The sequence below is a fragment of the Leucoraja erinacea genome, chromosome 8, assembly GCF_028641065.1.
Source record: "Leucoraja erinacea ecotype New England chromosome 8, Leri_hhj_1, whole genome shotgun sequence".
Classification (NCBI taxonomy): domain Eukaryota; kingdom Metazoa; phylum Chordata; class Chondrichthyes; order Rajiformes; family Rajidae; genus Leucoraja; species Leucoraja erinaceus.
In genome coordinates, this window is record NC_073384.1 from 23,908,626 (window position 1) to 23,933,717 (window position 25,092).

Sequence of the window (25,092 nt, forward strand, 5' to 3'; positions counted from 1 at the left end):
GATACTTTTATGTATAATGATGTTGCCTTTTGAATATCTTTAAATGTTTCTGATGATTCTCAGTGGCTGTTTAAAGAAAAGCCTTTGATAGTTGAGGTCAGGCCGTTGCTCGGAGATGACTCTGCCTCGTGGGACACCTCTCAAGTCAGTTCATCCAGATCTTCACACCTGAGAAAATAGAGCTGTGACTCCCAACAGTGTGCAGAATAATCCAACCCACTAACCACAGGCTGGACTGATTTGAAATCCTTGCTGTTTATTAAATACCAGAATCGATTAGGAATGAAGTGATAGTCTTTGCAGAATGAGCCTGAATTGCATGTTAACAAGTGAAGCAACTGACAAGACTAGAATCACTTCCGTTATGCAGTGGAACTCATAGACAAGAGAATTAAAGGATATGGAGCACCACAGCTGAGGTAAAAACCAAACCTGCCGAGGTGGATTTTGCAGAATGGTCAAAAGAGTCTTTTTCTAGGAGTTTGTATTTATTAATCCATGAACCCATGGCTAACAAAGTGTGTTACAATGAAGCAATATCACAAAATAACAACAGATGCAAATTTCCAACTGGTAAAGTTGTAACTGAAAATATTATCAAATAAAGAGCAATAATTTGGAAATTAAAAACAGACAACATGTACAAATGCTCATAAACAAATTGAGTAATATAGTACCTTGTATCCCTAGTTATCAATGCTTATCTGCTTGTAAAGTGACGGGATGTGAATGTGTCCATCACCAGCTGTTTGGGGGGTGAGTGAGAATGATTCCTGAGAAATTGAGAGAATGCTTCAAGATGTAGTCTAACCAAACAGACAGGCTGAAGTTTATTCATGGTATTGACCACTTTACGTAGTGAGCACAGTGGGATTTAATTATACAGGTTGAACCTTTCAAAAAACAGCACTTTTGGGACCTGAATGGTGATCCAACGAGATATCAGCCCTTTCATCTTTCGATGATCAGGAGAATTGTTCTTTCTAAGTACGGTGGATAGATGTGGGAAATGGAAACTGAAGGGTTTCAATAACCATCCATAACTCAAAATGTCCCCGTCAGAAATGCTGTTGGCTGAATCGCTATCGACAGAGGATGCAAAATTGCACTGGTAGATTAATTAGTTAACGATTAGTGCAGATCTTAGTTAATTTTAGTTTGTAGTTAGGTCTTAATTAGAATTATTAGTACAGACCTATATTATAGATTAAAAATATGCTTGTTCACGGGAATTGCCTGACCATAGAATGTTGGACCAGAGAGTTTCAACCTGTATTAAATAGATGGGGGGAATGATTGCAAGAAGCCGCCCACCAGTGAATGCAGTGGGTGAACCTATGAGAAAGCCATGGAAATCCATCACTTTTACTGTCCTCATGTCATCACCAAACGTGAACAGCACCAAAAACTATCCGCATTTATTATCTGCAAGCGTCTTTAAGGCTCCATATATAATGCAGAATGATATGGATGATATTTTTGCTGTAAATATATTGATTGGAGTGAATGCGGAACATACGCAATCCAATTACCAGGAACATAGAGTTACATCAAATAGCATTCAAGCACACACTTTTCACTAGAAACATTAGTTTCTCAACACAAGCCCATTTTTGTTGAGGGAATGTGTGATGAAAAAGGAAATATTTGACTCAACTTATGGCTAAGGAGAATGATTCCAGTGTTATTAGTTTACAACTATCAATTAGTAAAAGGATGGGAGAATATATTATTCACTTCCTACCCTCATTAAAGTTTCAACAAACTAACACATCTCCAAAACATAGAGAATATGTGTCACTAAACATAGTTCTTTGTTTTGGGACAGTGAATCTTTTCTTATCTATGTTATCTTTTCAGAAGAGTCACAGAAAAGCAATTCTCATTTCTGGCATTGCAATGTATATTTTGTGTCCCCTCCAAGCTTCTCACGAGAAGCCCTTTATTCCAGAGGGATTGAGAATTGAATGCACACGCTGCTGATTTCAGCATGAACTTTTGAATTCTCCTGTTAACTGTTTCCTAGTTTCCAGGACATTTACAGTTGGTTCCAAATATCCTCCCTCTTTCTTGCAGATGACCACCCACCCACCCATGGAACGTCCTTTTTGCTTTCCGTTTATGAGATGGCTTTGCCTTGCTGTGTCCAATCTTCATCCTTCTACCTTCAGGGTCCTCTTCCACTATGGTACGAAGAGTTGAAGCTTGCCATCCAAAGTTGCGGTGGTTAGCTGGAGCATGAAAAACAAAAGGCAGATGGCAAGTTATTTTACATCCTTTAACAGCTGAAAAAACTGAGGAGACATCCATACTGGTATGCTCCAATCTCTCTCATCCCAAAGGCTGGCTGGTGGGGTTAATACGAGTGAACACCATTAGAGAAAGAATAGGTTACAAGGAAATCAATGTGAACATGGATATCTCTGAGAACCAGCTTAGATTTAATGGGCTGAATGGTTTCTTATATGTTATAAAACACGTAAAACAAACACAGTCGATCACAGTCCTTTCAGCCCACAGTATCTGTGCCAATCATTATTCCAAGTTAAACTATTCCGATCTGCTTGCACGTATTCTATATCCCTTTACTCCCTGACTCTTAACTGTTCTAAATGCTTCCACCACTTCCCCTGGCTACACTTTCCAGGCACCTACCTTTTCACACAAAATTGCTGGAGAAACTCAGTGGGAGCAGCAGCATCTATGGAGCGAAGGAAATAATGTATATATAAAATGCCATGCGCTTTTCTTCAATCCTGCTCACAGAAGGTAATCCGTGGCTCCATTGCAGCCCTCATTAATCCCTTGTTTAAGTTATTTCCTGCTTTCTTTACATTTCTTAAGGGCCCTGACTGATTTCAACTTCCTAAAACTCATGTTTTTTTTTCCTTTTTGACTACATTTGAAATATCTCTCATCATTGAAAGTTCCCCAAACTTGCCATGTTTTGTCTTTATTCCTCAAGGAATATTGTTGGCCCTGAATCCCCACCAACTGAATTGAATTGAATTGAATTGAATTCCTTTATTGTCATTCAGACCTTACGGTCTGAACGAAATTTCGTGCCTGCAGTCATACATACAATCATTCAATAATAAACAACACTAAACACAAATTAACATCCACCACAGTGTATCCTCCAAGCACCTCCTCACTGTGGTGGAGGCAAAAATCTTAGGGCTGCAGTCTCTTCCCTCCTCTTCTCCCTCTGCGCTGAGACGATTCCCCACCGGGTGATGGCACAAACAGTCCCACGGCTCACCGAACCTTTAAAGAACTTCCACACATCAGATGTGGACTTAATCAATAAGAGATGCTCCCTTAAATTTCCCCTGCTCTTGTCTAACACTGTTGTAATTATCCTTTCTCAAATTTAGAACTTTCTCTTAAGTCCAGTTCGATGCGAAATCTGGCCTTGGCATCCCACCAAAACAGGAAATAAAATTAGGAATGTGTTTGGGTGAATGTTTGTTAAGGCAGACCTGTTCCAGGATACTGTAGCCACATAAAAACTTTTTACTCAATGTGGAACATAGAAATAAATACCTATATTGAAAGAGAGTCTTTTTTGAAGAAACTACTTTTCTGAAAGTGAAGTTTTAGCCTTTTTATTCTGATTTCTGTTTCTTGGATTGTCTTTTTCAAGATGTCAGTGCCACTGGAAAGTCTGGTAGTTATTGCCCCTGGAAGACGTAAGGTTGAGGTGGTGAGCAGCCTTCTTGGACTGTTGCAGGCACGATCTGCAGCACTAATATACAGATGAATGGGCTGCAACGCCACTTGAGAGAATAATGAAGTGCCAACTGCATTAACTCAACTGACTGTTAAAACACTTATGACAAGAATCAGAGCCACCACACTGATAGGAAATTGCTTCAACTGAAATCACCGATAATATCCCTGGCATCAAGATCACATTCATACAGGCTTCAGAAGGGGGTTACTGGGATTGGCAAATGGGTATTGGGGTCAATTGAACATGCAGATAATGCAAGATAATAAGATTTGGAAGGGAAGATAACCATTTTTGATTTTGTGGAATTTTACTGTGTATAGTTTTTATTTTTTAAATGGTGGTAGCATTTCAATAGGAATTCACTGGTTTTGATGTGCACAGAATATGAGACACTACATGAAATGTCAGCTATCTAGTATTGGTATTGGTTTATTATTGTCAAGTGTACTAAGATAGTGAAAAACTTTGTTCGCATGCTATCCAGTCAAATCATGTTCTACATTCTTTCCCTTCTCATATTTCATTCTTGTCCCATCATTAAACACATTAAAGGAGGTTCTAATTTTACATGAATGTTTTGTGTTCTTCACAATTCTGAATGATTGCTGCCCTTTGCTGGAAGTGTTACCTCGTGGACAAAAGAAAAAAAACAATGATAACATTCAGACATGAAAGAACTTACAGAATTGTTTGAGCAAGGGTAACATAACTTCACCAGCTAACACATATTTCTCTTCAATCCACATGATTGCAAATAGCTTAATTGCCATTCATCCTGACAGTGTGGAGGCCAAAATCAGAGAGCACATACAGTATGATGCATTTGCTAGTTTTACAATTGGAAAATAAGGACTAAGATGAGTAAAGGAGAAAAATTGTTCACATTACATGTTGCTTTGATCTAGACTGTACTAGCTGGGAGGATACCACAAACATATTCATCAGTGACTTTCGAAAGTGAATTGGCTAAGTAATGGAGATAGAATTAGAAGGGTCTCGACCTGAAATGTCACCCATTACTTCTCTCCAGAGATGCTGCCTGTCCCGCTGAGTTATTCCAGCATTTTGTGTCTTTAGAATAATTCATAGCTGTGGGAAGATTGCAATTAGTTGAATCAGCGTTTCGAAGAGCTAGCACAGGCATGGTGGACTAAATGTTCTCATCCTCTGCTGTAAATGTCTTTAATTTCCAATGTAGATGGCTGCTTCATCTGCTTGTAAGAGATGACATGGCTGAAGCGTAAGAGACCTAAAAGCTCCAGATAAATGAAATGCATGCAGTTCAATCCTTGCAGAATCACGAAAACCAAACTGTTGAGCAACAGACAGAAGCACTCACTGGCAACAGCCATGTCTCAAGGGAATTTAAGGGTTAACACTGCACTGAGCCACAAGAACCAGATTTAAAGCATGTTTGTTTCTTGGCTCAAATAGTAAGATGTATTCATTGACAGCTGAGCTAGCAAAATAATTGTACAAAATTATCCAGAGATAACATGGAATTAAGAATGACCTTCACATCCTCCCTCATCTGATCAAACCAAAGAAAGGTTACTAATGGAGAATTCCTACTTGAGGAATCCTCTGAACATTTTTGTTGTTCCTCGCACAGGGGCGAGTGCCAAATTGTCCTGAACTGAACTGCTCATTGTTTCAAAAAGACCAAACTCTGGTCTGCTAAACCAATCTGGATCCCTCCACATTGTGTGTGATGTCACCGTCTATTCGGCTAACATATTCAAAGAGAAAAACATTTTTATGTCTCGGAAATATTACTTTATTCATAAAACATGCAGATGTATGTCGCACAGAATATTGATCCCTCATAGTTTTCAGTGTGAGCCAGATTATTCCATTTTCATCAGATCTATATAATGCCAGTTTCCCTTTGCATACATTCCTTGAAGGGTTTTTACACTGTATAAAGCTAGTAGGAGGTTTGCCCTAACAGTTTTTGTACTGGGTGCACCAAGATTCAGCATGTACCTCAGCACATAGGTCTGCGCCTTGAGGTGTACCAGGCTGCAGCATTTTGTTACTGATAGCCCCCTGGACTGGAAAAAAGCAATGGTTTTCAAACAGGGCATAGAGTATATTTCATCAGGTTGATAGTCCTTCAGCGGCAAGTGGCATTTGTCTCAGAGCGAGTCGCACTGCTGTTGCTGATGTCCCAGCTAATTGTCCCAGGCAACATCCTGGTAAACCTCCTCTGTATTTCTCCAGTGCAATTACATCCTCCCTGTCGCGTGGTGATGAGAACTGCATGCAGTACCCTAGCTGGGTCTAACCAATGGTTTAAAAAGTCATACCACATTCTATCTGCTCTTATACTCTGTGCCACTGCTAATGAAGGCACACATCCCATATGGAAGGGGATTGCAGAAAGGTGCAAGACTAAGTGTTGTTCAAATAGAGATTTTAACTTTCCCAATATAGACTGGGATTCCCAAGGGGTTAGATGGGGTAGAACTTGTCAAGTGTGATCTGGAAAGTTTCTTCAGGCAATAGGTAGAGGGCCCTACAAGGACCAGGCAAAGCTTGACCTACTGTTAGGGAACTGGGCAGAACAAATGACTGAAGGTAAAGGATAGACGATTGGTTGACTGGCAGAAGGCAAAGTGTGGGAATAAAGTAAGCTTTTTCTGGTTGGCTGCCAGTGACTAGTGGCGTTCCAGAGGTGTCAGTGTTGGGTCCGCTGCTTGTAATGTTGTATGTTAATGATCTGGATGAGGGAATTGATGGCTTTGTGACAAGGTTTGCGGACATTGCGAAGATAGGTGGAGGTGCAGGGGGTGTTGCGGAAGCAGGGAAGCTGCGGAATTTGGAGGCCGGGAGAGTGGTCAAAGAAATGGCAAATGGAATACAGCACAGCAAAGTGTACGGTCATGCATTTTGGTAGAAGGAACGGAGGCATAAACTACTTTCTAAATGGAGAGAGAATTCAGAAATCAGAGGTGCAAATGACTTGTGACTACTGGTGCAGGACACCCAAAAGGGTAATTTGCAGGTTGAGTCAGCAGTAAGGAAGGCAAATGCAATGACAGCATTCAGTTCGAGGGGACTAGAATATAAAAGCAAGGATGTAATGCTGAGGTTTTATCAGGTGCTGGTGAGGCCACATTTGGAATATTATGAGCAGTTTTGGGCCACATATCTGAGGAAGGATATGCTGGGTTTGGAAAGGGTCCAGAGGAGGTGCACGGGAATAATCCCAGGGAAGATTGGCTTAATGTATGAGGAGCTTTTGAAGGCTCTGGGCTGGTACTCGCTGAAGTTTAGAAGGATGAGGGGAGACCTCATTGAAACATAACTGATAATGAAAGGCCTAGATAGAATGGATGTGGAAAGTGTGTTTCTAGTAATGGGAGAAACCTGGGAACTGTAGGCCAGTATGAAAGTTGTTGGAGAAGATTCTAAGGGATCCATATACATGCATTTGAAAGACAGGGGCTGATTAGGGATAGTCAGCATGATTTTGTGGCTGGAAGATCATGTCTCGCAAATTTGACTGAGGTTTTTGAAGAAGCAATTAAGAAGGTTGATGAAGGCAGGGCCATAGATGTAATCTTAGATGTAAGTTTAGATCCGTTTCTACCCAGATCACAAACATTTTTGGCTCAAAGCGGAAACCCGCCTGCTGTCTCATTGACTTGGGATGTAAATTATGTTGTGTGTTCAATTTCCCTTGACAGACATTATCCTGCAGAATTTGTCAGTAACTCACCCTGAAACTCTGGATTCTCCACTAAAATTATCCATCAAAATTTTGTTCATCTAAAATTGCTTACTATTACTCAAGATAAAGCATGATCTAAACAGAGTCAGCTTCACTCCTAACGCACACCTGAAATCCATTCATGCCTTACTTGGATTGTTAGAGAGACCGACAGCAATTGCCTCAGTTATTTCCCGTACTAACCACATGGAATGCTGTTTAGACTCTCTGGTTAATGATCAATAAAGCCTCTCTATTATCTGTCCATTTTAATGATAATAAAACCTCTCCAAAGTTGATACTGAGTTGGATGATCAGCTATGATCATATTGAATGGCGGTGCAGGCTCGAAGGGCCGAATGGCCTCTCCTGCACCTAATTTCTATGTTTCTATGTTGATGCACTTACAGTGTGTGGTAAGAATATCTTACAGATATGGCCTCTTTAAGGAGTGGTAAAGTGGTCAAGGGCAAAAGTCTTCCATTAGAATTCCATTTACTCTAATTGTACTGGTCATGACTCAGGCCAAAATTAGAAGTGAAAGCAAAGAAGTTGGTCATGATACAGGAGCATATGATCATGCTTTATGTTGTTATGACATTCTTATAAAATCCAGGTGGACATCATTAGAATTTTTCAATCCATTTACAAAAAAAAAAAAAAAAAATGAATGTATTTGGTCATGAGTGTACAGTCAGGACAACGAAAATTTTTAGATCTCCCTTGAAAGGCAAAGAAGGGCGTCGCATGATACAGGAGCATTACAGATCAAGGTGGGTGAATGTTGCCCTAGGACACAACGACAGTATGCACTCCAAGCGGGATTTGAACCGGCTACCTTCCGGTCGCCAGCCGAACTCTTAGCCCATTGTGCTATCTGTCGTAAAACAATAGCACTTGCCACTGAATGTTCCCCACAAAGGTCTGCATCAACTGGATTTCCCCTTTTCCAGTAGTTGCTGTTCAGGCATCAGTCCAACATATGCCCTGTTGCCAACTGTGGCTATGTTACGGCCATTGGGGGTTATTGAAATTCACCTTTATAGAATTTACAGATAACAACCTAAAATTTTGAGGTGTACAATACAATTCTTAGGGAATTCAAGCAAGAAATAAATAAATAGAAAGACGTAGATAAATAAATAGACAGGCATAAAATAAATAAATAGGTAGACAAACATAAATAAACAGACAGACACAGACAGCCAGACAATCAGACAGACACATGCACACAAAATGTGAGAGAAACAAGGAATGGCAATTTTTATTTACACTATTACTGTGAGGCAATACGATTTGTGTATGATAGCACAGCATCGTCTGAGTTACAGTCAGAGCTGAGACTCTCCTTTACCACGTTCTCTCCAGTCCAAGGAAATATGAATAGAAGTCTCAGAATGTAACACTGAAGTGTTCTACATCTGGAAGGTATTTTCTCGCTGCATTGTGGGGAAGCTGCAGTAGCCATAACCAGCTCCTTAAAGCAGCCCCTCGGCCTTTACATCACTTCCATTAAGCCACCACGATTTAAACTATTACTCCCCTGAACTCCTCCTGCAGAAACTAGGCCAAAAGATGGATTCAGAAGATACGGTAAATCCAAGAGTTCCCGAGTTTCACCATGCAGCTTTATTGTCAGCATGGTTGCAGGCAGGTTGGGGGAGGTTGATGGTAAGTCCCACTCTCCTTAAACACTCAGTTAAAGTGTTGACAATGGCTTGACAGCAGAGAGTATTCCTGCTGAAACTTTGCTGGAAAAGACCTACATTCACAAATCCATGGCCATTTTCAAAAAAGAGACAAACTCAAATCTCTCTTTTTCTCAGTGTCCGAAGAACCATTCCTGAATCCCAGGGTAAATTTAGTGTATCCAGATGCACAGTTCACGTGAATTTCACCACATGACAAATGCCAAGTGATACGTTTATACGGTCAGGTTTTCTACAACTGTCATCGTTGAAGAAGACCTCAGGCCTCTCTCTTCATTAACGATAAGGTCACCTCACTGCACCATCTTTCCAGAAGGTGACATCACATCTCTGCCACAGATCCCAACATGCTGATCACTCCTGCAACAGTGAGGTCAGCAGTCAATATATTCACGGAAGTTATTTCATCATCTTGGCTAGAAGCATGAGACACTGGGATTTAGCAACATTGCTGACTTCCCACAAGCTCAGTCAGCCATCTGTTCATAAGGGCTCCGTGAAGAACTCGGATCTTTTCATTAACAGGGAAAGTTTTCACTTTCTCGACGTTCTGGTGATTGTGGAGAATTCCTGGTGGTCAATGCGATTTATTTGGGAAGCATGCAAGATACTTATCTCTTCCTGGAGACCAAGCCAGTTGGCTTTTTCAGCAGCACGATTAGAAGGATGGATTCTAAGGGGCAAGAACGCCAGGCTCTCTCTTACCGGTACACTGCTCTAGTGAGAGCCATATGAGTACCAGAATCCTTCTGGAAAACATGTCGATCAATCGTTGGCCGGTTAGCACGCAGTATTATTAGGACATCTTCTACTCTTCATTTTAGTTTATTGTCACGTGTACCGAGGTACAGTGAAAAGCTTTTGTTGCGTGCTAACTCGTCCGCAGAAAGACAAAACATGATTACAATCGAGCCATTTAATGAAATGAAAAAAAATGAAATGAAATGATTCAATTTATTGTCATTGTCAGTGTACAGTACAGAGACAACGAAATGCATTTTTTTTAGCATCTCCCTTGAAAGGGAGACACAGGGCGTCGCGGTGTGCCCGCGCCTGCCGCCGTAACATTCCATTACAGGCAAAGGTGGGTGAAGTGTCTTGCCCAAGGACACAACGACAGTATGCACTCCAAGCGGGATTTGAACCGGCTACCTTCCGGTCGCCAGCCGAACTCTTAGCCCATTGTGCTATCTGTCGTCCAGTGTATAAATACATGATACAGTGTATTTACAGTGTATAAATACATGATAAGGGAATAATGTTTAATGTAAGGTAAATCCAGCAAAGTCCGATCAAGGATAGTCCGAGGGTCACCAATGAGGTAGATAGTAGTTCAGTACTGCTCTCTGGTTGTGGTTGTGATTGGCTTTGTGATTCTCCTTTCAAGCAATGATCTCTTTCCTGTACCGTCAGAAGTAAATCTTAACTGACAATATCCAGACCCTGTATTCTTGATAAAGCTCTCAGAATTATTTATGATTAGGGGTCAAACTGATCTTTGGCATAAAGATATTTTCTTTGCGGTTATGGATACTGTCAGCTGTTGTTTCTGTTCCTCAAATTATTTAGTCTGGTGGGTTACATAGCTTTTACGCGTTTGATCGAAAGCCATTCTATCTCTATGAACTTAGTGACTAGAGTGATCTCAAGTTTCTATGAGATAGAGCCTTACATGATGCTTGCCTTCAAACAGGGTGATATCTCACTTAATAGATACCCCAACAGCAAACAGCTCCGGCCACATTACCCTAGGCTGATACCAACTTAAGTAAGTAAGTAAGTAAGTAAGTAAGTAAGTTTATCGGCCAAGTATTCACATACAAAGAATTTGCCTTGGTGCTCCCCGGACAAGTAACAACATGACATTATAGTGACAGTTACGAATGACTCAGAAAACACTAAACATTAATAATAAAACATTAATGATAAAACACCATTGATCAAGCATGTGAACCAACAAAATACCAGATCAAACGGAGGCTACAGATTTTTGGCTGTTGAGTAGAGCAACTACTCGTGGATAAAAACTGTTTTTATATCTGGCTGCGGCAGCTTTGACAGTCCAGAGTCGCCTTCCAGAGGGAAGTGATTCAAAAAGTTTGTGGCCAGAGTGAGAGGGGTGAGAGATGATCTTGCCCACTCACTTCCTGGCCCTTGCAGTGTACAGTTCATCAATGGAGGGAAGGTTGCAGCCAATAACCTTCTCAGCTGATCGGACGATTCGCTGCAGCCTCCAGGTGTCGTCCTTGGTGGCTGAGCCAAACCAGACCATGATGGAGAAGGTGAGAACAGACTCTACGATGGCCGTGTAGAATTGGACCATCATTGTATGTGGCAGATTGTGCTTCCTCTGTTGTGCCTTTTTGACTGTGGAGTCGATGGTAGCTCCCCACTTAAGGTCCTTGGAGATGATGGTTCCCAGGAACTTAAAAGACTCCACAGATGTGACTGTGGTGTTGTTGATGGTGAGTGGGGTGAGGGGGCGCTCTCCTAAAGTCTACAATCAATTCCACTGTCTTAAGAGCATTGAGCTCTAGGTTGTTGCGGTGGCACCAGGATGCCAGCTGTGACACTTCCTGTCTGTAGGCAGATTCCTCCCCATCCTGGATCAGTCCAATCAGGGTTGTGTTGTCCGCAAACTTGAGAAGCTTGACAGAGGCATCTGTGGAGGTGCAGTCATTGGTGTAGAGAGAGTAGAGGAGAGGAGAGAGTACACAGCCTTGCGGTACTGCTATGCTGAGTGTTTGCGGGTCCGAAATGAGATTTCCCAACCTCACATGCTGCTTCCTGTCTGTCAGGAAGCTGGGGATCCACCGACAGATGGGTTCAGGCACAGTCAACTCGGAAAGTTTGGAGTGTAGTAGCTCTGGCACAATGGTGTTGAATGCAGAGCTAAAATCAACAAACAGGATCCTCGCATAAGTCCACTGGCAGTCTAGGTGCTGTAGGATGAAGTGCAGGCCCAGGTTGACTGAATCATCCACAGACCTATTGGCCCGATATGCAAACTGCTGTGATATTTTTCAGCTTGGCCAGCACAAGGCTTTCAAGTGTCTTCATGACTTCAGAGGTCAGTGCGCCAGGCCTGTAGTCATTATGACAAGTAATCCTTGCCTTTTTGGGTACAGAAACAATACTGGAGACTTTGAAGCAGGCAGGGAGAGTACATGTTTGCAGGGACTGGTTCAAAATGTCTGTATAGACCGGTGCCAGTTGTTCAGCACAGATCTTGAGAGTAGGGGGAAACATTGTCCGGTCCTGGAGATTTCTGGCTTTTCTGTCTTCTGAAAAGTCTCTCCACCACCTCTATTTTTATTGTTGATGAAGTGATGTTGTTCAGCAAGGAGGGTGTGGATAATTGGGTGTGAAGTGGTGATTGGGCCCTTCTACACCCACCCCACACCAGTCTTTGCAGACTGAGGCCAGGCTGTGAGTGGGTGTAAAGTGTTGGTTGGGTTGGGAAATAGTCTAGTCTTTTCATACTGGAGTCTTGCCTTAAGTAGGTGTGAAGTGGTGAATGGGAAGGAGAGGGTGCAGGGTCCATTCTTTGCAGACTGGGGTCTGGCTGTTTTGGTGGGGGGTGGGAGGGGGTACCAGGGTTACGTTTCTGATTTTCAAACCTGCAGTAGAACTCATTCAGGTCGTTGGTCAGCTGACAATTGTCCAAAGAGCGGGGGGCTTTCCTCTTGTAGCTGGTAATTTCTTGCAAGCCCTTCCAAACAGAAGAAGAATAACTAGCTGAGAACTTGCTCCTCAACCTCTCAGAGTACCTTTCCTTGGCAGCTCTGATTCCTCTTCTCAGCTTGTGCTTTGCTGCCTGTAGAGGTCTGCATCCCCCCTCCTGTAGGCTTCCTCTTTAGACCGTCGGAACTGTCTGAGTTCTGCAGTGAACCAGGGCTTGTTGTTGTTGAACCATGTCGGGGTCATAGTTGGTATGCAACTGTCCTCGCAAAAGCTGACATATGATGATACAGTGCCTGTATACTCATCGAGGCTTGTGGTTGCTTCACTGAACACATTCCAATCCGTGCAGGCAAAGCAGGACTGTAGGTTCTCAATGCCCTCGCTTGTCCACCTTTTCGTTGTTCTGACCACAGGCTTCGCAGATTTTAGTTTCTGCCTGTAGGTTGGAATAAGGTGAACTAGACAATGATCAGAGAGACCCAGACCCACCCAGGGAACATAGTGATATGCGTTCTTGATTGATGTATAACAGTGATCAAATGTTCTCTCCCCTCTGGTGGGGCAGGTAACAAGAAGTCTGTATTTTGGAAGGTCACGGCTGAGGTTAGCTGTGTCACGTCCCCTAAAACAATGAGTATGGAGTCCGCGAAGTCACTCTCTACCCTCATTACCTGGTCAGTGAGTTGCTTTTGAGCCTCACGTACGCAGGCTTGGGGGGAATGTAAACTCCAGCGAGAATAAAGGAGTTAAATTCCCTCAGAGAGTAGAAGGGTTTGCAGTTTATAAAGGGGGATTCTAGATTGGGAGAGCAGAAATTTGACAGTACCGTGATGTTGCTGCACCAGTCCTGATTGGTATAAATGCATATTCCACTGCCTCTTAATTTCCCCGCTGTCTCCACTTCGCGGTCTGCTTTGTGAAGTTGGAAGCCAGCCAGTTGCAGCACGCTGTCTGGGGTCGACTCACAAAGTCAGGTCTCGGTGAAACACAGGGCAGCTGTTCGAGAGAAGTCCTTGTTTGTCCGATGCAGAAGTTGCAGTTCGTTCACTTTGTTCTTGAGAGAACGTACGTTTGCCAGGAATATGCTCGGGAGTGGTGTGCGTGATCCTCGCCGCCGGGGTCGGGTGAGTGCTCCAGAGCGCTTCCCACGGGTCCTCCTCTGTCTCAAGACCTTGAACGCAGCCACAGCCCCGCCGACGAGTATGTCCAAATAATCCAGTGAGTGAGAGAAATCCGGAACAATGTTTGGAAGTACTGTATGTCCGATGTTTATGAGTACCTCTCTCATGAAAGTAATCTTTGTAGGGTTTTCACAGACAACACAAACGAACGCTTACTTTCTAATGAATGGTCTTCAACCTGAAACATTAACTCTCTTCCTCACTGCAGGGATGCTGCCTGGCTTGCGTAGTATTTCCATCATTTTCTTAGGCAGTCCTTCAGGATCGAGGATTACTTGCTTTCACTCCAGTTTTGTGGGTCCTAAGGCAGATGATGGGACCAATGTGGGAAATGCATCTCTTCCATAGATAGTGTAGCAGATGTTTGATAAAGCGGAAAATAAATGTTTTTTGCGATAGTTCGATCTTTTTGTCACAACCACTAGGCTTCCAACTAATGATCACCCGTACACTACACACGTGGGGTGAATTTTACAGAGGCCAATTAACCTATAAACCAGCATGCCTTTGGAATGTGGGAGAAGAAACTGGTACATCCGGAGAAACCCACGTGGTCACAGGGAGAATGCACAAACTCCGTACAGACAGCACCCACAGTCAGGATCACAGACCATAAGTAAATATATGCAGGACTGCATATCAAAGACAATCTGAGTGCTTCCCATTTGGAAACCATGATGAACCATGAGGTCTACTCCCTAGAAAATAACATGTCTGAGATGTTCTGGTTGGGTGATCCCATCCCATTCAAGAAATATCGGTATGACCTTCATAAAACCATCAGGGATAGCAAAAGACAATTCCAGACCAAGCTAGAGTCCAGCCCAACCACACAAACACCCCTCCATTGTGGCAAGGCTTCAATGCTTTAATGGGCAAACAATGAATTTGCATAGAATCATGACAACATGCATCTTAGAGTATTTTATCCCAAAGCATTTTATGGTTGTTTCGAACAGGGCAGTGGAATGACAGCCCTAGGTACATCTGTACATATAATCATCATTACAGTTATCAGATTGGCCTTCCTGAGAGTGAACCCATGGAAAGCGACTGATCCGGATGGAATCCCTAGCCATGTTCTCGGAACCTAGGTGACCCTTCTGGCAGGAGTATTAACAGACATCTGTTACTTCTCTCTGAGGTTTCCACCTATGTTAGGAAGATCACTACCAATGCTGCAGCAAAACCAGATAGCGTGCCTTAATCACTACGATCCAGTGGCTCTGATATCTGCCATCACAGAACAATACAGCAAAGGAACAGGCCCATCAAACCGCAAGGGCTGTGCCTCACCATCAACAACTTCCCCTTTGACTCCTCCCACTTTCCCAAGGCGTAGCACGGGCCCCAGCTGCATCTGCCTTTTTGTAGGGTACGTTAAAAAATCCCTGTGCCAGGTGTACACAGACCCTATCCACAAAATATATCTCTGTTACATTGATGACTGCATCGGTGCTACTTCCTGCACCCATGCAGAACTCATGGACTTCATCAACTTCACCACCAATTTTCATCCTGCACTCAAATTTACTTGGACCATCTCTGACACCTCCCTCCCCTTTCTTGATCTCACATTCTCCAACACAGGAAATAGACTATTGACTGATGTCTATTACAAACCCACTGACTCCACCAACTATCTCGACTACACTTATCCCACCCTGCTTCCTGCAAAGACTCTATCCCCTACCCAATTCCTCCTTCTACACTGCATCTGCACCCAAAATGAGGTGCTCCATAATAGGACATCCGCGATATCCTCATTCTTTAGGGAACGGGGGTTCCTCTCTCCCATCATAGATGAGACCCTCACTCCTCGGTACCCCGCAGCTCCACCCTTGCTCCCCCTCCCCCTAGTCCTTACCTTCCACCCCATCAGCCAACGCATACAACACATAATCCTCTGAAATTTCCGCCACCTCCAATGGGATCCCACCACTAGCCAGATTTTCACATTTCCACCCCTTTCCACCTTCCGCAGCGACCATTCTCTCCACAACTCCCTGGTTAACTCATCCCTTCCTGCCCAAACCACCCCCTCCCCAGGTGCCTTCCCGTCCAACCACAGAAGATGCAACACCTGTCCCTATACCTCCTCCCTTGGCTCTGTCCAGGGATCCCGACAATCCTTTCAGGTTAGGCAGAGGTTCACTTGTACCTCCTCCAACCTCATCTACTGTATCCGTTGTTCAAGATGTGGACTCTTATATATCGGTGAGACCAAACGCAGACTGGGCGATTATTTCGCGTAGCGCCTTCACTCAGCCTGCATGAACCTACCTGATCTTCCGGTACCCGGACGTGGCGCCGACAGACAAGAAACCAAAGCAAAGAAGTCGAAGCCAAAGAACGGAATGGAAACAAGGCCGAAACGCCAATAAACCGAAAAAGTCCGAAGACGAAATGCCTACTAACCGAAAGGATGGGACGCCTAAATGCAAACTAACCAAAAGGGCGGGACGCCTAAATCCCAAGGAGCTGAAAAGCTGCACCGCCTAAAAGCAAACTAAATGGCCGCTCAGTCGAAACGCCACCTACCCGAAAGGCGGCGTCGCCTACAGGCCAAAGGACCGACTGCCGAAAAGTCCAATAACGGACTTGACGTTGCCGGGGGGCGGGACATGTCAGCGATTGGTCCAGACCCCTGCGTGCATCACATCACTGTGAAGGGATGAACATTGTCCCAAACCTCTGCTCCTCCCGACCCGCAGCCCGTGGAGGGTGGCCGTGGGATATTGGGAGCTGTTCCGAGTGATGCACACCTTCGGCCGCTTTCAACTTGGTGCTTGGGTTCAGATTGCCCAGTCACCTATGGCTTGTGTGTGAAAATGAACCCCACGCTCCCGTCTCCCCCTTCTCTCTCCTCTTCTCTCTCTCCCCCTCTCTCTCTCCCCTCTCTCTCCCCCTCTCTCTCTCTCTTTTCTCTCCCCTTCTCTCTCCCCCTCTCTCTCTCTCACCCTCTCCCTCTCTCCCTCTCTCTCTCTCCCTCCTCTCTCTCCCCCTCTCTCCCCCCCCTCTCTCCCCTCTCTCTCTCTCTCTCTCTCTCCCTTTCTCTCCCTCTTCTCTCTCTCTCTCTCTCTCTTTATCTCTCTCCCCATCTCTCTCTCTCTCCTCTCTCTCCCTCCTCTCTCTCCCCCTCCTCTCTCCCCCTCTCTCTCTCTCTCTCTCTCTCCCTCTCCTTCTCTCTCTTCCTCTCTCTCTCTCTCCCCTTCTCTCTCCCTTCTCCTTCTTCTGTCTCCCCTCTCTCTCTCTCTCCCCCTCTCTCTCTCCCTTCTCTCTCCCTTCTCTCCCTTCTTCTTCTCCTCCTCTTTCTCCACTCTTCTCACTCTTCTTCTCTCTATTCTATCTCTCTCTCTCTCCCCCCTTCTCACTCTCTCCTCCCCTTCTCTCCCTCCTCCGTCTCCACCCGCGGGAGCGTCCCACCGGGACCGTCGGAGGGGGCGGGGGGGGGGGAATCACCCTGGTGCGGAGGGTAGGGTCCGATGGAGGTGCATCGTGATCAGTGACTGTGGGTGGAGACGGAGGAGAGAGGGAAGGGGGAGAGAAGGGGAGAGAGAGGGGGGGGGGAGAGAAGGGGAGAGAGAGAAGGGAGAGAGAGGAGGGAGGGAGGGAGAGACAAGGAGGAGAGAGGGGGGAGAGGAGGGGAAGAGAGAGGAGGCGAGAGAGAAGAGTGGAGAGAGAGGAGGAGAGAGAGAAAAGGGGAGAGAGAGAAGGGGGAGAGAGAGAGAAGGGAGGGGAGAGACAGAGGGCGGGGAGAGAGGAGGGGAAGAGAGAGGAGAGACGAGGGGAGAGAGAAGGGAGAGAGAGAAGGAGAGAGAGAGAGAGAGAGAGAGGGGGGAGAGAGAGAAGGGAGAGAGCCAAGCACCAAGTTGAAAGCGGCCGAAGGTGTGCATCCCTCGGGACAGCCCCCACTCTCCAACGGCCACCCTCCGCGGGCTGCGGGTCAGGTGGAGTGGATGTTTGGGACAATGTTCATGCCTTCACAGTAATGTGATGGACGCGGGGGTCTGGACCAATCGCTGACAAGCCCCGCCCTCCCCGGCAACGTTAAGTCCGCTATTGGACTTTTCTGTCGAACGTATCACCGTATCTCGATATAACTGACAATAATAAACTAATACCAATACGGAAAGGTTAAATAGATAGTGCTGATATTTAACATAAAATAGGATGCAATTTGTGAGAGAAAAGGCTTAAAGGTGCCAAAAATAACATTCACCATTTTGACCTGGGATGTGAAGAGCAAGTTATTAATTGATTCATAATCCATTACTGAATAGTTTATGCAAACTTGCCATTTAGATGGTATTTTAATTCAATAGTTCTCATTATAAAGCACAATAGAGCTTAACAATGCATTCACATTTTCAATATAATACGTAATATCAAGGAATAATACTCCTGTTGACAAGTGCAGCCAATTGGCATTTTAACATAAGTATGAGAATTTTTCCACATTTTTGAACTGTTACTAATGTCCTTTTTAATCAGCAAGGCATCAACATCATAAACACTTAAATCACTATTGTTTTATGTGTTGTTGGATGATTTAAAATATTAAATTAACTTACGGTTCACTGAGGGTTTCAAAGCAGCAATCCAAATGCCATTAACATTAAACAGATGCGTTACATGAGCCACTGACTATTTTCCCAAACAAACCTGGTAAGCATCGAGATGGGAGAAAATATTATTGATCTAATGCATGACAACACTATTTTTGAAGCCAAGATTTAATAGAACTTCATCAATAGCTAATTTAAAAATTTCAACACAATGAGATATTTAGTGTGAGCTCCTGACAGATTTTCCACTTGGAGAAGAGGCGTGTTAGCTTATGAGTTATTTTTCTTCTTTTTTTTAAATACCCCTGCACATTCCTGGCCCTCCATCTCCTTCCAGTTTAGTAACTCCTGCTCCCCTTCAGTTATGGCCCTCTGCATATCTCTGCCTTCCACTGCACCACCATTGTTTGCCATTTCTTCAGCTCACAAGAATTTGAGTTCTGGAATTTCCACTGTCTTATTTCCATTATTTTGTCCTTAGGCAACACTTACTCATTTGTCAATCCTTTGATCAGGAGCTCCAATTTTTCTCTCCAAAGAGCCTTGGGATGCTTAAGGCACATTATGTGCACAAAAAATTGCATGTTGTTTTTCAGGATGTAGAACGTAAAATAGTACAGAGGACAGTGAAGCACGGAAACAGGCTCTTTCGGCCCACAGTGTCCGTGTTGAACATGATTCCAAGTTAAAGTAATCTCCTCTGCCTCAATAAAGCCTATCTTACCATGTACCTTCTTTATATACTTATGTTGCCACTTTCAGGGAGCTACAGAGAATTAGTCCCCAAGATCTCTTTGTAAGTCAATGCTGTTAAGGATGAACAATACTAGAGAGATGGAAGTGATTCTAGCTTGTATCTGATTCACAGAAGCTTGCAGGATTATGTGATTGACTCATGCCCCTGTTTAGAACATAGAAATGTACATGAGAGGTAAACCTTAGAGTTATGCACTACAACACTTGATAAATTCAAGTGGGAAAAAAGTTCTGAATCCCTACCTTATCTATGCCTCTCATAATTTTATATACTTCTATCTGGTCTCCACTCAACCTCCGACATTCCAGAGAAAACAATCTCTGTGTGTTCAAACTATCCTTGGAGCTAATACCCCCTCATCCAAACAGCATTCTGTATACCTCTCCTGCAACCCTCTCCAAAGCCTCCACATCTTTCCTGTAATGGGGCAATCAGAACTACGCACAATACTCCAAATGTGACCTAACCAAAGTCCTATAAAGCTGCATAATAACTTCCTGATTTTTATACTCAATGCCCCGACAAACAAAGCCAAGCATACCATGTGTGTTATGCTATTATAGTTAACTGATTTATATTTCTTTAGACATTTGATATGAGAAATAAGGTAGTCCCTGGACCCGAAACCTACCTTCAGTCATAATTTAATAGTGGCTGTATGTTGTACTCTTACTTTTAAATTTCATTTTCACTGCAGTCAAAAGCCAGATTTTGGACCTTGGGGGAGGAATATAATGCACACACATATGCTTCCATATTGCATGCTTAGCACATGTGGCCAGGCATGAATCGCTACCCCTTGTAGTTAGAAGGTGCCCTTTACATTTTTGGGACGTTCCAAAATACCTTACAGCCATTAGAGCCCTCTGGAATTATAGTTTATGTTGTAATAAATTACATTCCACCCCTCATCTTTATAATACTGTTGGCATCCAGCTTGTAATGAAAGAAACATAGTGTTAAGGGGAATCTAGATTTATAAACATCAGGCAATAAAGTAAACTTGAGGCCAAAGAGCTTATCAATTACAATCAATGTCACAGAACAGAACTACTAATATTATTCTACCAAAATGACAAGGAAATGTCAAGGATAGCTGCTGTGATTCCCTACCTCAAGGCCATGACCTTAGGCACAATTATTGGAAATACAACTCAATATTGTACAGTCAATTATTATGTAATTGAATAATACATTCAATTACAGAATATTATTGTACATGCAATACTGTGTTCACATTGAATGCTGTCTGGAGTGGACCGAGGTGGGCTGGCTGTGTGGGAAAGATCCCAGTGGCTGTGTTGCAAGGTTTACTCCGAATATAAAGAGTGATCTACAAAAAAATAAAAATAAAATAAAAACTCAATATGCTCCATTCATACCTGGAACACAGAAGGACTTTTATTTATTGACTATAGGTTCGCCATCAACACTATAATCCCAACTAATCTTATCTCCAAACTCCTAGATCTAGGAATCAGCCCCCTCTCTGTCACAGGATCCTTGAATTTCTGATCCATAGACCACAATCAATGAGGATAGGTGATAAAATATCCTCCACAATAATTCTCAACGCCGGTGGTCCGTAAGGATGCATTCTCAGCCCCCGACTATATTCCTTACATACTCACGACTGTACAGCTAAATTCTGCTCTAACTCCATCTTCAAGTTTGCAAATGACACCACTCTAGTGGGCCAGATCTTAAGCAATGTCAAAGATGGAGTACAGGAATGAGATAGAGCTTAGTAATATGGTGTCAATAAAAACACTCTCTTCCTCAATGTTAGCAAGACAAAAGAGGTAATTATTGACTTCAAGAAGCATTGTTGAGAGCTTCAAGTTCTTAGGTGTAAAGTGTGCTTAGTGTGCTTGTTTGGCTGCAGCTTCAATGTGGTTGGTCCAGGACCAACAATCTGTCCTGGACCAACCACATTAAAGTACAGCCAAAAAAGCACACTAACTCCTCTACATCCTCTGGGGATTAAGAACGTTCAGCATGTCTCCAACTGCTCTTGCCAACGTCTACAGATGCACTGTAGAAAATATTGGGTTGCATCATTGCTTATTTTGGGGCCAGCTCTACCCAAGATCGCAAGAAATCAGTGAAAGTTGTGATTGTAGCCCAGTCCATTATACTGACCAGAGTTCCCACTAACTGTTCCATCTATACTTCATGCTGTCTCCAGAATGCAGTAATTATATTTAAGAACCTTTTACACCATTCTCTTTTCTCCCCTCAGACAGAATAAACAAAAGCTTGAAAGCATGTACTCAATTCAAGAATCAGCTTTTCCCACTTTGTTATCAGACGACTGAACGGTCCTCCCATAAGGTGTAGTCCTGAACTTCTAACCTGCCTCATTGTGGACTTTTCCTCTGTAACTGTAATGCTACAATGCTGTAACATTATATTCTGCTCTCTGGTATTTTTTCCTTTGCACTGCCTGTTGTACTGATGTAGGTTTGATTGTACTCACATCAAGTAAGATTTGACTGGATAGCACATAAAGAAAAGCTTTCCATTTTATCTCAGCACATGTCACAATAATAAAGCAAATGCCACAAATTTGGATTTCCAAGTTTAGTATTCATTTAATGAATTTAAAAGAAACCTCTATTAAAATACCCTCATCTTGTTAAATCCATCCATGATCTTCTCTCCAACTATCTCTATACATGGTAACTCGCTGTGAATTCTGACTGCTTAACCCTGCACTCCACTCCCCACCATTCCAAAACTATTAGAAAGATACTAATGTCTGATTGCATAATGTAGAGGAGTGTTTGGAATTAGTTTGAGGGAGAGCAAAAGAGATCTGTGTTCAGTGCCCATGATAGGCATGTGTTACCCACCAGCAAGCAGCCTTGAATTGCTTTGCCTGAACTCCAGACGGCCCTTAGAATGCACTTCTGACTGAAATGGTTCAAATTCCTAATATAAATTACATCCGGCAAAATTGAAGGCCAGAATGCTTTCTGGGGTATAAAATGTACTACCACCAGAGGGAGTTAAAAAAGCCAAGCTAATTTCAGTGAATTTCAGTGGAGGATTGTACCAGCATTTCCAAAACAAAGAAAACATATCCGAACAGTTGGCAAATAGCTACAGAGAAAACGGTAGTTGCAATTTACAAATTAAGACCAGTTAATATGTCTATATAATCTGCCAATTTTAAGACACTCATCTTGAGGGATGCATAATTTAGCAAGACAGTATGGTCATTCCATAATTTGTTGTCTCGGGTTGCGGGACCCACTGGTACTTACTGTATTGTCCGTCTCAGCTGTCCTCAATGAACTGAGGCTAGTGAGAGTCACATGAAGGACAGGCCAAGTAAGGATGGCAGATATTCTTCCTAGAACATTAGTAAATCAGTTGAGATTTTAGAACAATACAGTAGTTTCATGGTCATGCTCACTGAGACCAGCACTTTTCCAGGTTTTTCCAGGTTTATTTGAATTTAATTTCTTCAGCTGCCACAATGGATTTGAACACATGCCTCTGGATTGATGGCCGAGAATGTTGACAGATAGAAACATAGAAAATAGGTGCAGGAGTAGGCCATTCGGCCCTTCGAACCTGCACCGCCATTCAATATGATCATGGCTGATCATCCAACTCAGTATCCTGTACTTGCCTTCTCTCCATACCCCCTGATCCCTTTAGCCACAAGGGCCACATCTAACTCCCTCTTAAATATAGCCATTGAACTGGCCTCAACTACCTTCTGTGGCAGAGAATTCCAGAGATTCACCACTCTCTGTGTGAAAAATGTTTTCCTCATCTCGGTCCTAAAAGATTTCCCCCTTATCCTTAAACTATGACCCCTTGTTCTGGACTTCCCCAACATCGGGAACAATCTTCCTGCATCTAGTCTGTCCAACCCCTTAAGCATTTTGTAAGTTTCTATAAGATTCCCCCCTCAATCTTCTAAATTCTAGCGAGTACAAACCGAGTCTATCCAGTCTTTCTTCATATGAAAGTCCTGACATCCCAGGAATCAGTCTGGTGGACCTTCTCTGTACTCCCTCTATGGCAAGAATGTCTTTCCTCAGATTAGGAGACCAAAACTGTATGCAATACTCCAGGTGTGGTCTCACCAAGACCGTGTACAACTGTAGTAGAACCTCCTTGCTCCTATACTCAAATCCTTTTGCTATGAATCCTAACATACCATTCGCCTTCTTCACTGCCTGCTGCACCTGCATGCCTACTTTTAATGACTGGTGTACCATGACACCAAGTCTCGTTGCATCTCCCCCTTACCTAATCGGCCACCATTCAGTTAATAGTCTACTTTCCTGTTTTTGCCACCAAAGTGGATAACCTCACATTTATCCACATTATACTGCATCTGCCATGCATTTTCCCACTCACCCAGCCTATCCAAGTCACCTTGCAGCCTCCTAGCATCCTCCACACAGCTAACACATCTGGATAACCTCACATTTACTGCCCCCCCAGCTTCATGTCATCCGCAAACTTGGAGATGTTGCATTCAATTCCCTCGTCCAAATCATTAATATATATCGTAAATAGCTGGGGTCCCAACACTGAGCCTTGCGGTACTCCACTAGTCACTGCCTGCCATTGTGAAAAGGACCCGTTTACTCCTACTCTTTGCTTCCTGTCTGCCAGCCAGTTCTCTATCCACATCAATACTGAACCCGCAATACCGTGTGCTTTAAGTTTGTATACTAATCTCTTATGTGGGACCTTGTCGAAAGCCTTCTGGAAGTCCAGATATAACACATCCACTGGTTCTCCCCTATCCACTCCACTAGTTACATCCTCAAAAAATTCTATAAGATTCGTCAGACATGATTTACCTTTCGTAAATCCATGCTGACTTTGTCCAATGATTTCACCACTTTCCAAATGTGCTGCTATCCCATCTTTAATAACTGATTCTAGCAGTTTCCCCACTACTGACGTTAGACTAACTGGTCTGTAATTCCCCATTTTCTCTCTCCCTCCCTTTTTAAAAAGTGGGGTTACATTAGCTACCCTCCAATCCTCAGGAACTACTCCAGAAACTAAAGAGTTTTGAAAAATTATCACTAATGCATCCACTATTTCAGGGGCTACTTCCTTAAGTACTCTGGGATGCAGCCTATCTGGCCCTGGGGATTTATCGGCCTTTAATCCATTCAATTTACCTAACACCACTTCCCGGCTAACCTGGATTTTCACTCAGTTCCTCCATCTCATTCGACCCCCGGTTCCCTGCTATTTCCGGCAGATTATTTATGTCTTCCTTGGTGAAGACAGAACCAAAGTAGTTATTCAATTGGTCTGCCATGTCCTTGTTCCCCATGATCAATTCACCTGTTTCTGACTGCAAGGGACCTACATTTGTTTTAACTAATCTTTTTCTCTTCACATATCTATAAAAGCTTTTGCAGTCAGTTTTTATGTTCCCTGCCAGTTTTCTTTCATAATCTATTTTCCCTTTCCTAATTAAGCCCTTTGTCCTCCTCTGCTGAACTCTGAATTTCTCCCAGTCCTCTGGTAGGCTGCTTTTTCTGGCTAATTTGTATGCTTCATCTTTTGTTTTGATACTATCCCTGATTTCCCTTGTTATCCACAGATGCACTACCTTCCCTGATTTATTTTTTTGCTAAACTGGGATGAACAATTGTTGTAGTTCATCCATGCAGTCTTTAAATGCCTTCCATTGCATATCCCCCGTCAACCCATTAAGAATCAATTGTCAGTCTATCTTGGCCAATTCACGTC

The 25,092-nt window shown here is 43.3% G+C and overlaps 1 protein-coding gene across 2 annotated transcripts in view; it reads right to left on the reverse strand.

Annotated features, from left to right (window-relative positions):
- Positions 1-335: 335 nt before the first annotated feature.
- Positions 336-25,092, reverse strand: part of wdr27 (WD repeat domain 27) — a 398,117-nt gene continuing 373,360 nt past the window's right edge. For both annotated transcript variants that reach the window (XM_055639235.1, XM_055639236.1), the window contains one exon: positions 336-2,231. In XM_055639235.1, coding sequence (XP_055495210.1) covers positions 2,184-2,231 — 48 coding nt within the window. In that variant the 3' untranslated portion in view covers positions 336-2,183. The remainder of the gene's footprint in view (positions 2,232-25,092) is intronic.